Source organism: Lutra lutra, chromosome 13 (genome assembly GCF_902655055.1).
Source record: "Lutra lutra chromosome 13, mLutLut1.2, whole genome shotgun sequence".
Taxonomy (NCBI): Eukaryota; Metazoa; Chordata; class Mammalia; order Carnivora; family Mustelidae; genus Lutra; species Lutra lutra.
The window spans coordinates 91,836,257-91,852,858 of NC_062290.1; the positions used below are offsets into that span (position 1 = coordinate 91,836,257).

Sequence of the window (16,602 nt, forward strand, 5' to 3'; positions counted from 1 at the left end):
TGAAATTTCTTGAAGTGCCCTGTGAGGTTCATGCTGCAGAGCCCTTGGTGGGGCTGGGGTGGGGTGGGGCTCAGGCGTGGGTGTAAGACTGGGGGGGGACAGGGAGGGGCTTGAGAAAACATCATCGAGTCCTGCACAAGACAGAGGGCTGCAGAGTGACTTAGCCACCAAACAAGGACTGGGACGGACCTCTTGGGTGGTAGATGTGGCTTTCTCTTCCTGCTCAACCCCCACGGACTTGGGTCCACTTCCAGGCTTTTAAAAGATTTATTTATTTGACTGAGAGAGGTCACAAGTAGGCAGAGAGGCAGGCAGAGAGAGGAGGAAGCAGGCTCCCTGCTGAGCCCGATCCCAGGACCCTGGGATCACGACCTGAGCTGAAGGCAGAGGCTTAACCCACTGAGCCACCCAGGCGCTCCAACTTCCAGGTTTTTAAACCCGAGCCCAAACCTCATCTTCATTCATTCTTCACCTTCTCTCCCCTCCCCTCCCCTCCCCTACACTTCCCTCTCCCTCTTCTTCTCCCTCCTCCTCCGTCGCTCTGCCTCTCTTTCTCTGTCTCTCTTCTCTGTCTCTCGCACTGACCTAACCAGGTGATTGTTTTCTAGGCCAGAAGAACAAAGACTCTGGAGTCTCAGGGTCGTGCAGAACCCTTCTCAGGGATGGCAGAAGATTCCTGCTTCTGCCTGGCAGGGCGGCGCTAGAGGCTGAAGAGGAAGCGGGCTGGGAGGCTGCATATTCTAAATCCAGGCCCTGGGCTTGGGCCTGGGATCAGGACAGAGATGGTTTGGCGTTTTGGTTCGCCTATCCCTGGGCTTCAAGCAGTGGTGGCTTAGAAATCACAGCTTTAGGGGGGCGAGAGAAGGCACATCTCCATGGCAGCGAGCGGACCAGAGGCTCAGATGCCCAGGCGGGTCTCAGGGAAGCCAGACAGATCTGTTTCCAATCAAGTATCTTCTCTTGCATTTGGCTTTTTGGGCCCAAGCAGTCTTTTTGCTGCATTTCTTTTTACCTGGGAAATGCTCTGATGTTTGAAATCATCATTAAAAGAAAAAACATAAAAACTAGGTTGGCTTTTTACATAGGCTCCCAGAACTGAATGCAGGTACACTTTAAACTTGAATCCACAAATGAGAAATTATCTGCGAAAGGGAGTTTAGATGAATGGGGACCACTGTCCTTCTTGGACTCATGAGGTGGGTCCTTTCTGTCACAATCCCCCACGGCCTGGCCGGCGTCTAGCATGGTGCACCGGCCAGAGCAGAGCGCACACTCAGCAGGAAAAAAGGAGGGAGGCAGGGAAGGGAGGAGGGAGTGGGTGGGAAGGAAGGGAGGAAAATAACGAATATGCTCTCTTTCTGGTTTCAGGAGATCCACGGGGTTTTGAGCTAAACTAAACTAACACAAATGGTTGAGAACAGCATGACCTTGAGGCCCACAAAGTGTCCAAATCCTTGTCCAACCCATCTGTTTGCAGAGCAGAGAGATATTAGCATCCAGGCCTGGCCTCTGTCATCCAAGTCCCCTGCCCACCCCACATTAAAAACAGGTTTTAGCGGGAAGGCCCTGGGCCAAGGCTGGGGAGCGGACCTCTGCTGCAGGGGCTGGCGAGGCAAGGTAACAGGCCAGAGAAAAAGCATTGGCTGTTGTTAGCAGTAGTTGTACCATGAACTACATAATCACTCCGCTCTGGGATCTGAGCCCGGTGCAGAGTCCTCACAAAGACCAGGTAAAGGGGCAACATTATCCTCATCTAACAGCTGAAAAAAAAATCACAGGCTCAGAAAGGGTTTGCTTAAGGCCACAGAGTAGGGCTGGGACCACAGTGAAGCAGAGAAGGCGCATTTCTAGGACCGCCCCCAAACTCGGAACCAAGACAAACAATACTTTCATGCAATACTGTTTTAATCAAAATTTTAAAATCCCTGATGGGCAGAATAGTGAAGTTTCAGTAAAGATGTCTCACCGGCCTCCCCTAGGTCCCAGCTTGGACTCCGGAGCCAGGATTCTGCTTCTTCAAGTCTAGCCAATTCTGCAGTCCACAACCCCAACCAGCTGCTCCGGCCGCACTGTCCTGCCCCTGGTCCCAGGTCCTCAGAACCTTGAATGGCATTCCAGTTACAATTCTCCGAGATCAGAGAAGACCTGAGGATCCTTCTCAGAAAGCCTGGGGCACAACCCCCTGCGGGGCTCTGCTTGTTAACCCAGCAAACAAAAGGGGCCAGACCACCCCTCCCTCCATGCTTGGGGCCTGGTGGCATTCAGGGGAGAGGGAGGTGAGGCTGGGAAGAAGGAAGCTGGTAAGAACCATGACCCAGCCAGAGGCCCAGAGACTCCCAGGCCCATTCTGGGGGCAAAGCCAAACACAAACCAAGAGCCTCAGGGTGGGAGCAAGAGGACGTGTGGTCTCCTTCAACACCATCTCCGTCACCACCTATGGGCCTCTGCCACCCACGGCCCTCACTACAGACCTTCTGACGTTTAACATCTTTGCACCAGAAGGAGAGCTGAGGTCCAGGCCAGAGACATGGCCTGTCCAGAGTAAGGTCAGAGCCAGAGCCCAGGTCTTATGAAGACTTGTCCATGCAGCTGCCCTTCCTGCTCCTGGAGAAGAGTGACAGCTCCTCCTCTGTGGCTGTCTCTTTGTCTGTGGGTGAGTGGTTTGGGACCTTCCAGGCCTCTGGGTCCGTGGAGAGGCTGAAGTTTTGCGTGTTTTTTTTTTTTTTTAAAGCAGCCTCAAAGTTCTGGGGAGGCCTAGGGACAGGAATTTGAAGCTCTAAGTTCCAGGAGGAAGTAGGAGGCTGGGGAGGAGTGTTTGGAGTCTGGAAGAGGGAGCCTGGGCACTGGAGTGGCAGTTCCAACTCTTGGTTAAGACTGAGTAGCCCTTGGAGCCTGGTCTGGCCCCTGGGAGCCTGACACTCATTCACTTTGCTTTCCTTGGGACCCCAAAGCCCCTCCGGCAGGCCCACTTCCTCCTTGGGGAGGGGGAAAGAGGTCTGCCTCCTGCTGTGTAAATAGAGCTCTCAGAGGTTAGGTCACTTGCTATGGTCCACACCAGCTTTGCTGGACCTCAAAGCCCCTATATCCTTCCAGGACTGACCAGGCTCCTTTCTCAAAGGGTCGGGTGGATCCCCCTTGCCCCGGAACCCCTGGATGCTTAGTCCAAGGCCACTTCTCAGGCACCTTCCCGGCTAAACAAGAGGCCAGGTGAGCACACACACATTCAGGCTGTGGACGGGCTGAGATGTAAGAAGCAGCTAGGGGATGGAGAAAAGAGAAGGAGGAGGTCTGGTGGCCGAGCTGGAGACACCCAGATGGGAATAAAATGAGGTTAATGAGACGCTGAATCTCAGAGAAATTTCCAAATGAAATAAATCGCATAGCATGTTCTATATGAGAATAGACCGTGACCAATGATCGAACCCTAACGACTTGTTAGATATTCCTGGGCTCTAAGGAGTGCTGAGAAGCCAGCCAGGGCTGCATGAAGTTTCGATTCATGCTGTTCTTTTCAACTGTAAAAGATCCGTTCTTCCACACACACTCCACATGCCCGCTGCAGTTCTGATCATCGCCAGGAGCAGGGCTCAGGGCTCCACGCTAGCGGCAGCTCTGCTTTCGCTAGGTCCGGGATCCAAACCCCAGCCTAAGACCAAGAGGCCAAAAGAGGTCTGCCCAGGGCAGGCGCTGCTCAAGACCCACCTGTGGGCAAGAGCAGAACAATGACTTTCTCATGACCTGGCGGGGTCCATGGATCCTGGCCCTGGGGGCATCCCCATCGTTAAGAGGCCCAGGATGGGGGATCTTGTTGACTGAGTTGGGACCTGTCGGGCTCCGGTGGAGGTGGGGTTCTCCAAAGATGCAGCATGAGGCGGGAAGGAGCAGGGGTGGAGCGATAGAGTGGAGAGGAGAAAAAGCCTCCAGAGGCGCCCAGAACAGGAGAAACCAGGCCCAAGCTGGGGCTGGCCCTGGGAAGGGCCAGGGCAGCCTGCGGCCCTTGTGATTTATGTCCCCCTCCCCAACCACCCAACGAAAATTTAACGACCCACCCGCAGGTCAGCCCGGGAGGCACCCACTGCAACCGCGGCAGAGCTGGGGCGGGGGCCTGTCTGCTCTCGGCCCCTCGGCGCCCGCCCTCCTGCCTCCCTGACAGCTTGCAGCCGAGCGGGGCCCGCGGTCCCCGGGGAGCCACCCGTCCTCGCTCCCAGCCCGGCCAGCCGCGAGGCCGCTTCCAATCTGCCGGCGGGCACAGGGGGAGAGCGCGGGGAGCCAGGCGTGAGGCCACCGCCAACCTCACCGGAGGAAGAAGAAAGTTTCTGCTCGCCGGGTCGTGTGGGGCTTCTACGGGCCGGGTCTTGGGTTTGGGGGGATGCGGGGGCATCATAGTTCTGCTGTGGTCTGGGACGCTGAGCCGGACGTGGGGTCCAGGTAGTTCTCTGGGGGCCTTTGGGGAAGGGGATGGCAGCATGCGGGCCCGCCTGGGAAGGCCTGGGCTCCTGGCGTGGAGCTGACGAAGGGGTGCTTGAGGCTCGTGGGGCCTGCCTGCAGCCGCGCTGGCTCATTCGGCTGTCTCCACCCTTGACCACCGACCACGGTTGTGATCCCTGGGGCTGTGCCAGGAGGATCCCGGCCAAGGATGCGCTTCAGATCTGCCGCTGCTCTGGGCCCCAACACTGAAGGCTAACCCCTGAAAGGTGCGGAACTAGAGCACCGTGGTTGGGGAGTGGGGAGGGTGAGGCAGCGCATTATTCACAATGAAAACGCTGTGTTTCCAGAGCTGCCTTGAAAATACATCCCCCGGCGAGCTCCAGCTCCTCGACGAGTAAGAAGCTAAGTCACTCGCATACGGAAGCTCTTTCACGTCCCTGTTTGGAAGTACAAAGACACCCAGTGCCTGGGACAAGCGCCACAGCAGGGGCGATCGGCTGGATAGGAGGTCCCGTCTTCTTTGTCCCGTGTGCTGCTTCCCTGGGGCCACACAGATTTCCCGGGGTCCTCAATGTCCCAGACACGATCTTCCCACTTTCTCCATCCCCGCCCCACAACGAAGCCATCGGTCTGGCCCCATTTCGGGGCTGAAACCAGGGTTTCCCAAGCCCCTGCTAGGCCCGCAGGGTCCAAAGAGGGCAGACAGAAGGCTACAAATGTCCTACACGGGAAACATCTAAAGCCCAATGAAAACGCCCCAAAACAATGTTGCTTAAACTAACATCTCTTCCCCACACCAGGTCAGGGCTTCACGCGCACACACACACACACACACACACACTTTCTCCGCTAGTCTGAGTCCCTTTCTCTCGCAGGAGGGAAAAAAAACGGGGGAGGTTGGGGGCGGGGGGAAGTGAAGAAAGGATTTCTGACAGCCCCGAGGACGAGTAATTTGAATAACTGTGGAAGAGGTTAGGGAAAACTTTAAAAACCTCCCAACCCGACCCACCGGCAGCGGCAGGCAGCAGCAGCCGGCTCCGGACCCCTCCCCGCTAGCCCGTGCCCCCCTCGGCTAATCACCCTCATTAGGAGCCTCATCAGCAGCCTAATGAAAGCAAACCGTGTGGAAATCGCCGGTAAACAGTTGGGTCTGTGGTGTAATTAATTCAGTGTCTCTTTTAATCAAACTGAAAGGGAATCGGGCAGCGGCTTGCGGAACCGTGACATCACCCCCAAAATCAGCCGGAGCCAATCAGCATCATCACTCCGGGGACACGTGGGCGAGTCCCCTTTAAAAAAAAACACACACACACACACACACAACACAACGAAAAAAAAAAAAAGAAACAAAAAAAACCCAGCCCTAAAGTACAAGTGACATAAGTTCATTTTTTAAAGGAAGGGGGAGGCGAAGGCGCGCGCGGGGGACGCGCTGAGAGCAGAACGGCGGAGCCGGAGGCGCTGTCCTCGGTGCTGACGGGCCCCTGGAGCGGTGGGAGCGCGGCGACAGGACCTCCCTGGCCAGGTGGAGCGTCATGCGCCGCGGGCCGCCGCCGCCGCCGCCGCCGCCGCTATCCGCGGTGCTGACGCCGCCAGGTGCGCTCCGTTCCGCCGGCTGGTAGCGCGGCTCCGGCCCGCTGCTATCCGCGGTACTGACCCCGCTGCCCTGGGCGGCTGCTAGCCTGGAGGAAGCGTGCGGTTTGGATTTTTTTTTTAAAGCCGTTCTTTATTTAGATTCCAACATCCTCGCATCTCTTCTGTGCCAAACGGGCGCTCAGGCCGTCCATCTCCCCCTTTGCTCTCCCCAACTTGGCGCACCCTCCCTCCCATTCCTCCCTGACACTCCCACCACCCCCCCTCGGATCGGCAGCTCGGCGCGATGCTGCAGAAGACGCGCTGAGCCCTTTTGGATCTAATGCGCAGAGGAGGTTGGCCCAGAGCTCCCCGGCTCCCCCAAGGCTGAACTCCGTCCAAGGTGCCCGCAGGCTCCCTGCCCGCCTTCCCCATGCCAGCCCGCAGCTAGGGGCAGGGGCAGCGGCGGCTGGGGTTGGGGGTGGGTGGGGAGCTTTTGGGGAGGACAGGTCGCAGCTTGGCTATGGAAGGCTCCAATGGCTTTGGGATCGACTCCATTCTCTCCCACCGTGCGGGCAGCCCCGCCCTTCCCAAGGGGGACCCCTTGCTTGGGGACTGCCGCTCGCCCCTGGAGCTGAGTCCGCGCTCCGGGAGCAGCAGCGACTGCTCTTCACCAGCCTCACCAGGAAGGGACTGTCTGGAGACGGGCACCCCGAGGCCTGGCGGGGCATCAGGCCCAGGTTTGGACTCCCACCTGCAGCCTGGGCAGCTCTCAGCCCCAGCCCAGTCGCGCACCGTGACCTCCTCCTTTCTGATCAGGGACATCCTTGCCGACTGCAAACCACTAGCGGCCTGTGCACCCTACTCTAGCAGCGGGCAGTCGGCCGCCCCCGAGCCTGGGGGCCGTCTTGTGGCCAAGGCTGGGGAGGACTTTAGAGACAAGCTGGACAAAAGTGGCAGTAACGCCTCGTCAGACTCCGAGTATAAAGGTAAGAAAACAGGAGGAGAAAACTTGGGGGGGGGGTCATGCTACATTTCTAAGAACTGCTATATTTCTAAAAGCATATAGGGATATGTACATGCTCACTCGGAGTTCCCCGGGGCCCAGGTTGAACCTTTTGGTCTTGTCTGAACCTTTCAGCTGGCCCCGTGGCTATGCCTTGAGCAGCAGAGTGCAGTGGAGAAATGCAAGAGGGACACTGTGTGCTCCAGGAAAGATTCCCCAAAATGCACCAAGCAAACTTTCTAAACTTCACCTGGGACCACTTTCCCAGCAGCACCGGTGGGCAGGAGCAGGTTCTTATCCAGCTAGAGTTTCTCTGGGAAAAGATCTTGCAGAAGCAATAGAAGGTCCAGAGGGTTCTGCTTGAACGCCTTTTTATAAGGGTGAAAACCTAGCAGGATATTTCAGATGGAGCCTTAAGAATAGTCAGAATTTTCCCCTTTAATCTGAACTTGCAGGCGGGAAGAGGAACTGAGCTTTCCTTCCCATTGGGCCCAGTGTGACCTGGACCCTGGGAATCATTCAAAAGAAAGGCTCACTTCAAAGTAGAAAGATCAGCCAGGCAGCTGACCGGGAGCAGGTTCAGAGGTCTGGGTCAGAGAGGGGAGGACCCTGCACCCACCCCACCATTCTCACTGAATTTGATTTCAAGTGCATCGAGCAGCCAACTTCAGCTTGTGTGTGGGACCCAGAAACTCGCAAGTGACCAGCCCCGCTTCCCCAGTATTAGAATTGTTTGCCTTTCCACCTCCGGGAGTTTTTTTTGTTATCGTCTTGACCAGGAAGACGAGATTAGGATTAAGAGGAAAGGGGGAAGGAAAGAAGAAAAGAGGCCCTAATTTTCTTTCTCACCCCCAGCCACTACCTCGACTTTAGCCAGAGGCGCAAAATTCTTTCTAGGAAGAAGTCAGGAGGCAGGATGGGAAGGAGTCTCGGGATATTGAGGGAGTAAAGCCCTGTGTCCCCATCCAGCAGAAAACTAGGGGCTGGCAGAGGCTGCTCAGAGCTCTTTCAGTTTTACAATTAATTCCAGGAACCCTTTTCATGAGACAAAACTTCCCTAATAAAGGCAACCTTTTTATTGTCTTGGGAGCCCTGTGCCTGCTCCCCCTATTTGCACTAAACCTTTGCAAGAATTTAGGGAACCTCACTTTAACACTCTCCTCCCAACCAAGAATTCATTCGTGGACAGGCCCTGACCACAAACCGAAACCCCTTTGGGGCCCCACTCCTCATCCCACTGCCCTCCGCTTGCCCACACAAGCTGCCAGAGAGTGTCTTTGAGCCGGTTAAGCTAGAGAAGCCAGGAAGGAGGTCTGGAGGCATGTGGCCCAGAGACCCCTGCCCCTTCCCCTGGGACCCGTTTAGAGAGGCGAAGAAGACTTGCCCTGGAGAAAGACAGGTGCTGGGGGCGGGGGCAGGGGTAGGCAATGTCTATCTGTATTTATAAGATAGCGGTTTATTATTAATAATTCTCAACAACACCCCAGCTTTATGGTTAGAGTAAGGGGCGAGCATCTCCCACACCGCATGCCAACAGCTGGAGCTGGTGGACGTGGAAGATAGTTTGGCTCTTGTCTCCTTTCATTTCTTTGCCCGTAGGTGGGATTTTGAGGCACGATTTCGTTTAAGATAATTGGAATATCAATTTTCCTCTCCTGTCCCTGATGATATCTGATCAGGGAGGTGATGAGGGCCGGCTGTCCACATATCACTTAAATAGGTTTGGAGCAGAGGGTGTGAAGTTCTCCCCCACCCCCATCCCTAGGAACCGCTGCCTTTGCACTTACAAAGCTCCAAGGTGGAAGAGAGAATGGAAACATCCACCGCTGAGACAATGTCAGGAGTGTTTCTCCAACGTGGAAGCGAGTTTTTCAGGGCCCGAATTAGGAAGGCTTGTTGAGACAGAGACACACGGAGCGAGCCAGTGAGACAGCCAGCGGGGGTGGGCGTCAGAGCAATTCAAATCCCCATCCACCTTCCAAGCTAAGAATAATTTCTTCCAAGGAGGGTACAGAGGGAAGGCCAGCCCCACCTGGAGTTTTTGGCATCAAAGGCTCCTCAAGGGTCACACTGAAAGAAACTGAAACCAGGCTTTGACGTAAGGCGGTCTGCCGCTGGGTCCTGCTTGCTAGAGCCGATGTCGATGTCGGCGGAGAAATCGGATGGAGAAATTGAGCCAGCGCTTTGCTCGGAGCAGGCTGGGTCAGTGGGCCCGGGACTCTGGGGCACTGAGATGTGGCCTCCAGACCAGAGTCTGAGGCCCCACTGGGCTGAGACTGTCCGGGAGGCTGAGGCTGAGCAGCACCGCGTGCCCCTCAAGGCACCAGTCTGAGTCAAAGAGGGATTAGAGAAACGCTCGGAGTCTCCAACCCGTTCTTCCTGACACCACAAACTCAATCCCCCACCTCAGCCCTAAGAAGCTGGGGATTTCTGAAGTCAGTCCCAGCAGCTCCCTCAAAAAGTCAGATTTCCACGATATTAAGTTTGAGGTTTGAATAACTGTTTTCTCACACTCGTTTCAACTTCTATCTTCGGGCACAGACACAACCCAGATTTTGCCTAACGCACCTCCTGAGGTGGCCCATACCCCAGCGTGGCCCCGGCTCAGGGAGGGCAGGGAGAGAGCCTGGCGCACCAGCCTGGTGGAGACAGGAGGGAGGCATCTCCAGACGTTTCCGCCGAGCCGGTGCCCTCCCTGCCCGTCTGCCTCCACGCACCCAGGGCCGGGGCCCTCCCGGCCGAGAACCTCTGCCTTTCTGGTCGAAAAGTCTCACTCCCTAGTGGCTCAATTAACCGGATTATTGTTTCCTACAGAGAGAAATCAACTTGCATTCAGCTGAACCCTGTCACTGCACATGCCAGGCACAATGAAACTCACCATGAAGGAAAATAGAGGGAAAAGAGGGGGAAAGCCCCAGCTGGCGCAGCCAACTTAGGGGACATGGTCTTGTGGGTTATAGCGTCACTTTAGGGAGGGAAGGAAGGAGCTCATGGAGCTTGTACTATCAAGTGTGCGTTTTCGGAGCAGTCGGCTCTGAACGAAGGCGTCTGGGGGAAGAAAGAAACGGTCCCCTGTCGGGTCCGTTCTTGGGCCTCAGGAGCGGGGCCCCTGCCGGGGTGTCGCGGCCGTGGGGCGTGTGTTGACAAGGAAACGCGGGCCACGGCGACGCGCACAGCCGAGGGGCAAACGCGCCGGGTATTTCTCCGAGAGCTTCGCGCTCCCGGCTCGGGCGCCCGGCGTTCCGCCCTCCGCCCCGCGGTCTGTAGGCAGCTCGGGGACCGCGGAGGCCGGCGCTACGGCGTCGCACCTCACAAGGCCAGTGACTGGCTTCTCGGGACGCTGATTCGCTGCGGGGCGAACAGGTTTTTGTCTCTCCACGCGGGTTTTTCTCCCCACATGCCGGCCCTCAGCTTCCTCCTTTCCGGGTCCGCACGCGGCCAGGCAATCGGGACGCGGATGCGCAGCACAGACCTGCACCCCTGAAGCGCGCACCTATGCGGCCCACCCGCTGGAACCCCCTCCCTCCTCCCCCTGCGTCTCCGCCCGGCCGGTCGGCTCAGGGCTCCGGAACGGCTACTCCGTTCATCCCTCCAGGGAGCGCGGCGGAGAGCGAGCGGGTCGGTCCTCTCGTTTTGGGTCATTTGTCCCCGGAGGTGTCAATCCTCCTCTTCCTCCTCCTCCGTCAGGGCTCACGCCCTGGTCTGGGGCGGGCGGGGGAGCGGGGAGCCGGGGAGCCCGCCTTTGAGCCACTTGGCCGCGGCCCCAAGCGCTTGAGTGCGGCGGGGCCACGGCCGTCGGGAGCCGCGTTTACACGAGCGGAGCGGACCGGCGGCCAGCTGGGGCGGGAGGGCGCCGGCAGGCGGGAGGCGAGGCCGGGCCCTGACGCACCGCTGTGTCTCCGCAGTGAAGGAGGAAGGCGACCGCGAGATCTCCAGCTCCCGGGACAGCCCCCCGGTGCGCCTGAAGAAGCCCCGCAAGGCGCGCACGGCCTTCACGGACCATCAGCTGGCGCAGCTGGAGCGCAGCTTCGAGCGGCAGAAGTACCTGAGCGTGCAGGACCGCATGGAGCTGGCCGCCTCGCTCAACCTCACCGACACGCAGGTCAAGACCTGGTACCAGAACCGGAGGTGAGTCCTGGCTGCGGGGTGGCAGCGGACAGAGGGCCCCCCTCCTTTCCTAACTGCCCCTCCCTGGGACCCGCAAGCCTTGGCCTGACCCTGAGAGGACCCCTGCACTTTCCCTATTCTGTAAAGTGAGAAGACTCAGGACCCGCGGGGTGGAGGCCTTGCTCAAAGACCACAGTGAGGGACAGCGACAGGACTGGACTCGTCTCCAGCGCCCAGTCATCCCCTTCCAGGACAGGAGGACAGACAGACTCATGAGCCTGCCCCTACCTCAGCCAGGGTCCTACCCTCCGCACCGGGACCAGCCTTAGCTCCTATTGGGGCCACTGAGCTCTCCAGGATGGATGCCAGGCTGGGGGAGGGGTGGTGCTCTCAGTATCCAGAAAGTCTTGGGGGGGGGGGCGGGGAATGAAGGGGCCGCCCTGATGTGTGTGTGTTGGGGGGCTCTCTGAGCTCTCTGGGGGCTTCTCTGGACACCTCAGCCTTTACAGTCGGACTGGAGGAAGAAACAGACCCAGCTCCGGCTCCTTGGGGAGAGGGCGATTGGGAAACTGGCAGTGGGCACTGGTCTAGAAGCTGCCCCCCCAACACCATCACAGGATGAAATCACTCACACCCATCCACAGACACCCCCCCACACACTGACACAGCTCACACACACCCACATTCACACTCGCACACTCAGTGTGAGCTGGAATGGTGCTTTCCATAAACAAGCCTCAGAACACGTCTCCCCATTAATAATAAATACCGATTACTGCTCGGGGCATCAATAATTAAGGCCCGTTACAGTAATTACACAATTATGATGATGATGAATAATTCAGGGAGGGAAACGCGGTTGGTGTGGCTGTGCCCGCCTCGGTGGGACTGGGGCAGGCTGGCCCAGCCTCACTGGTCAGGCGCACCCAGCTGAAGCGTAGCCTCAACTTCCTTGCCTCCTCCAGCATCAGGCCAACACTCGGCTGGCTGTCTCCGAATTGGGGTTCCCGCAGCCTGCAAGGCTCCTCCTGTGCTGGGGAGCTGGGTGCTGAGGGCAGCGGGTGCGGTGGAGAGGGTGTGCGGCTAGTACTCATACTCTCCAGTTGCCAACTCCGGTCTGTGCGCTTCCAGAGAAGCTCGCCCAACGGGGCATCTGCCCCGTCGGTGGTTCAGTGGCAATGGGCCCTCTTCCACCACGAGCTAGCGGACCAACCTCTTCCACACCCCCCATCATCGTGGGGCAGGGTCGAGTTCCTAAATCCTCCCAGGGGGGGCATACACAGGGGAGGGGGAGCCCCAACACCCAGCTCCGAGTGTCTCCTGTGATCTCCGGAGCCAAGTGTGGTGAGGTGAGAACCCCATCTTCGGGGTCAGACAGCCTGGCTTCGAGCCTGGGCTCTGCCTCTTGGAGACCATCTCGAAAAATGGCCAAGGCCTCAGTTTTCTGATCTGTAAAACAGAGATAGCAGCCACGGAAGGCTGGGGGATGACAGGAGCCGATGCATGTGACAGCTGAGCATGGTGCCTGGCACCCCGTTATTTATTAACGAATCCGTGGGATCCCTCTTGGCCTCCCTGAAGGCGCTCTGGGCCAAGCACTCGTGAGCGGCAGGGGTCTTTGGGCGCCACAGCCCTGACCTCGCTGTCCGCCTTTATTTCGGTCCCCAGGACTAAATGGAAGCGACAGACGGCAGTCGGGTTGGAGTTGCTGGCGGAGGCGGGCAATTACTCAGCGCTCCAGCGGATGTTCCCGTCGCCTTATTTCTACCCGCAGAGTCTAGTTTCCAACCTGGATCCCGGCGCCGCACTGTATCTGTACCGCGGGCCCAGCGCGCCGCCGCCGGCCCTGCAGAGACCTCTGGTGCCCCGCATCCTCATCCACGGACTCCAGGGCGCCAGCGAGCCGCCCCCGCCGCTGCCCCCGCTGGCCGGCGTCCTCCCGCGCGCCGCGCAGCCTCGGTGAAGCGCCCGCCCGCCTCCCTGGGGCTCCGCGTGGGCTCCTTCCGCCTGCCCTTCGCGGGGCGCGGGGTTTCAACGCCCCTTCCCCGGGGCCCCCTGGCCGGCCCTCCCTGGACTCCCAGCCAGTGTCCCCCGAAGGGCCCTGTGCCAAGTCTACTGAGGCCCGGACCCGGACTGAGTCTCCCTAACAGCCCCCCGACCCCGCCGCGGGCTCCGTCCCGGCCACGCCGTCCAGGAGCCACTCCCACCCGCCGGTGTACATCCACCCCGCCCCCCATGGCTCCTCAAGGCGCCCTGCCCTGCACCTTCTTGGGAGGAGGTGGGGGGCGACCCCGACGCTGCACTCTTTCCCGCTCCCCCTTCATGCTGCAGCTGTACACCCGGCCCTCTCCCCGCACCCCGACAGGCGGAGGGGAGTGTGGAGCCCTCCTCCTGGGCCGCAGCAGAGCTGTACATAAGGTGTGCAAAGTGTATATGAAGTTATTTATTCGTGACCCATGAGCCCGTGACCGTGTCCGTGAATCAGTGAGTCTGTGGCCTGTGCCCTCTTCCCTCCCAGGTGAGGCAGGAAGGGGTCGGGCTTGTCCACCACCCCGACCGCCAGCCTCCTGTCCGGGGGCAGGCAGGCCCTCGGGTTCTCTCTCTTTTTTAAATGTGGAAATAAACTTCTTACAAACGACCATGCGCCTGTCCGGGCTCGGCCCTTCTTTCCGCCCCTCCTTAAGGTTCATTTTCCCCTTCTGGGACGCGGCCTCCTTCCATCCGCAGTAGGGAATATTTTTGTCCCCCTCTCTTCCTTGGCGCTGTGGTCAGGGGGCAGGGGGCCCACTGGCCTCGCTGGGGTCCACGGGCAGGGGCCTCCCCTCCCTGGCCTCAGTCTTCCTGTCTCTACAGTGAGGCGAGCCTACTGCTCTCCCCACCGCCCCCCTTCCCTCTCCATCTGGCTCCTTGCGGCTCCCAGCCGGTCCCGGGGGCCGGAGCGGGGGTCAGCGCCTGGTCTCGCTCGGCGGCCGGCCGGGCTGCGGTGCCCTCGCTGAGTCGGCTCATCTGGCCGCAACAAGGGCGCCGGCAGCTGGTGACCGGCCCGCCGGGCGCGGGGCCGACAGATGGGCTCCGAGGCTACTCCCCCCCGCCAGCCCCCTCCGCCCCGCGCTCCGGCCGAGATCGGGCTCCGGCCGCTCGCGAGCGCCAAGGCGGCTCCGGTCCCGCGCCGCCAGGACCCAACAAGCCTTCGCTGGGAGCCTGACGCTGCACGGGTAACCCCCCAATCCCGCATCTTCTCACTTCCCCCCTTGACCCTGGGAGCACGTAGATGAGACCCAGAGGGGAGCCAAATCCCCGCGTCTGCCCCATGCCCCAGCCCGCGGCACCAGGATCTCAGGGGAGGGGGGTTTAAGGCTCCAGTCAGACTGGAGGCCTCCAGTTCATGTTCAAAGGGCCAAGGTCACCTCCTGAGGCCGGTGGCTCTCAGGGGAAGTGGGCACAGGTGCTTCCCTCCCACACACCACCTGCAGCTCGGACTCTCAGGACAGAAGACAGGCTGAGGGCCGGGAAGTTTTGGGGCCCTATAAGCAGGGCCCCCTCCAGTTTTGTGGCAGAGCCAGTTTTGTGGCTGTGGGAGAGGGCTGTCTCCTGGGGGAGGGGTGGAGGGCATGTTTAAACTACCCCCCCAAACGGACCCTGCTACTGTTTCCTCCCCCCCCACCACCGCTTTTCTTTCCCTGGACGGTGAGGGTATTATTCTAATTTTGCAAAATGCACAGCAGCTAATTAAGTCAAGGAGCCTCTCGGCTTTCGAGTTCTTTTGCATGTGAATGGGGGTTGGTAAATCCCCAGCTCTGGCTGCGGTGGGGGGCGAGGGGAGACTGTCCCCAACTCAGGGTTAATGAAGTGGGAAAGGAGTCTCTCATAGCCTCCTGCAAACAAAACCCCCCACGCAACAAACCCAGCCGAAATCCTACATGGATTGACTTAAGCCCAGGGGATAAGTGCTTTAAATTAATCTCATTGAATAAAAATGAGACCAAACAAAACTCTTTAAAATCATATTAAAAATCTATCAAAGGACAACTTGCACTGGTGTGCTTTTCATTTTGTGAAAGTGAAGGAGGTAGACCAGAGCAACCACCCCTCCGTTTACACAGCGGCAGTGTAAACCGCAGACACATTCTCAACTATGTAATTGTCCTTGTACCTCAGAGGCGATTTCATATCTTACATTAATGAAGAACAAGGCTTCCCTACAAGTTTATAATTACAATATTTTAAATTGTCCTGCACTTCCCATCTGTAATAATAACTTTACAACCTCTGCGATGAGGTGGGCTTCTGCTCTCATCCACTTAGAAGACTAAATTGGCTTCCCTGTTCCCAACTCTGCGGCTGGGTGTGAACTCTTTTCAAAATACAAAGAAAGAACGAATGCAAGCACCCCCCCCCCCCCCCCAGCGAGCCGAACAATGGCAGAGGCCCCCAGGAGGCGTCTTCTCCGCTCCCCCACCGGTCCACCCCGCTCTCTTAAGAACCTAGGCTCCGCGGGGTCGGGGCAGTGAAGTTTAAAGGAAGTTTAGGTTCCCCTGTGAGCCTCGTTACAAGGGCTCTGGAAATTTCTGAGGAGGCTAGCTGACTTGAAGGGTGTCCCACTGCCTCCACACAGGTAGGCCTTGCTCGGAGCTCCTCTCACGGTGGGAGCGGATTAAGACATAAGGTGAGATGGTCACACAGGCAATTTAACAAGACCCGCGAAGTGCCCTATCCAAGCAGGGCCACTTTTCCAGTAGAAAAAGCTTTAAATCCCTGCGTCATGGAAGCGATGCTTGGACTCACATGGCTTTCCCTGACTTTGCTGAGGGCCCAAAGTGGTGACTAGCGAGGTCCCTAGCAGTGTGGGATGCACCTGCCTTGAGGGGCTCTCCCTGACTCCCTCTTCCCTAAATCTCACCTCCCTTCACTACAGGAAAGGAAAAAAAAAAATCAGAGGAACCCACTGGGCTTTGTCAGAATGTCCTCTGCCTAGACCTCGTGGTCTCTTGGCTTCTCGGAGAGCGGAAGGCGCCGTGTGCACCAGACTGACTCCGTCACTCACCAAGGGCTCTTTGCCCTCCGGTGTGTGGGAACGGGCCCCTCTGAGGAGCTGCAAACGCGGAGAGGTTTTGGATGCAAAACCAGCATTCGACAAGCCCACGAGGGGAAAAAGCTTTAGGCTGCAGTACTCCACGATGTGCCCAAATTCTCTGTGACTTTAAATAGGTAAGTTTGGAAAATCAGAAAAAGGGACACGATTAAAAACACACACAAAATTAGAATATGTACAGTGGAATCAGGCTAAAGCTTCCCCTAATTGAGGCCTGAAATGTATAATCTGTCAGGAGCCAGAATAGGAGAGAGATTTATTTTAAGGTTATTTAAATTTAGATAATATTAACCCTAAATCTGTTAAATCCGTGTTTCTTTATTAACTGGGGGTAATATATTGATTCTGCTTAGAAACAGGCCCTCGAAGCATCTATGGCAGGAAACCCTCACCTCAG

The 16,602-nt window shown here is 58.0% G+C and overlaps 1 protein-coding gene across 1 annotated transcript; it reads left to right on the forward strand.

Annotated features, from left to right (window-relative positions):
- The first annotated feature begins 6,139 nt into the window (after nt 1–6,139).
- On the forward strand, nt 6,140–14,194 carry BARHL1 (BarH like homeobox 1). The gene is made up of 3 exons (XM_047700107.1): nt 6,140–6,989; nt 10,912–11,134; nt 12,782–14,194. The coding sequence occupies exons 1-3, from the start codon at nt 6,524–6,526 to the stop codon at nt 13,074–13,076; spliced, it is 984 nt and encodes a 327-aa protein (XP_047556063.1). The 5' UTR covers nt 6,140–6,523; the 3' UTR covers nt 13,077–14,194.
- The last annotated feature ends 2,408 nt before the right edge of the window (nt 14,195–16,602 follow it).

Coding starts and splice junctions, on each gene's coding strand:
- BARHL1 (XM_047700107.1), top strand. CDS start 6,524: ATGGAAGGCTCCAATGGCTTTGGGATCGACTCCATTCTCTCCCACCGT. Junction 6,990..10,911: donor GTCAGACTCCGAGTATAAAG/GTAAGAAAACAG, acceptor GTGTCTCCGCAG/TGAAGGAGGAAGGCGACCGC. Junction 11,135..12,781: donor ACCTGGTACCAGAACCGGAG/GTGAGTCCTGGC, acceptor TTCGGTCCCCAG/GACTAAATGGAAGCGACAGA.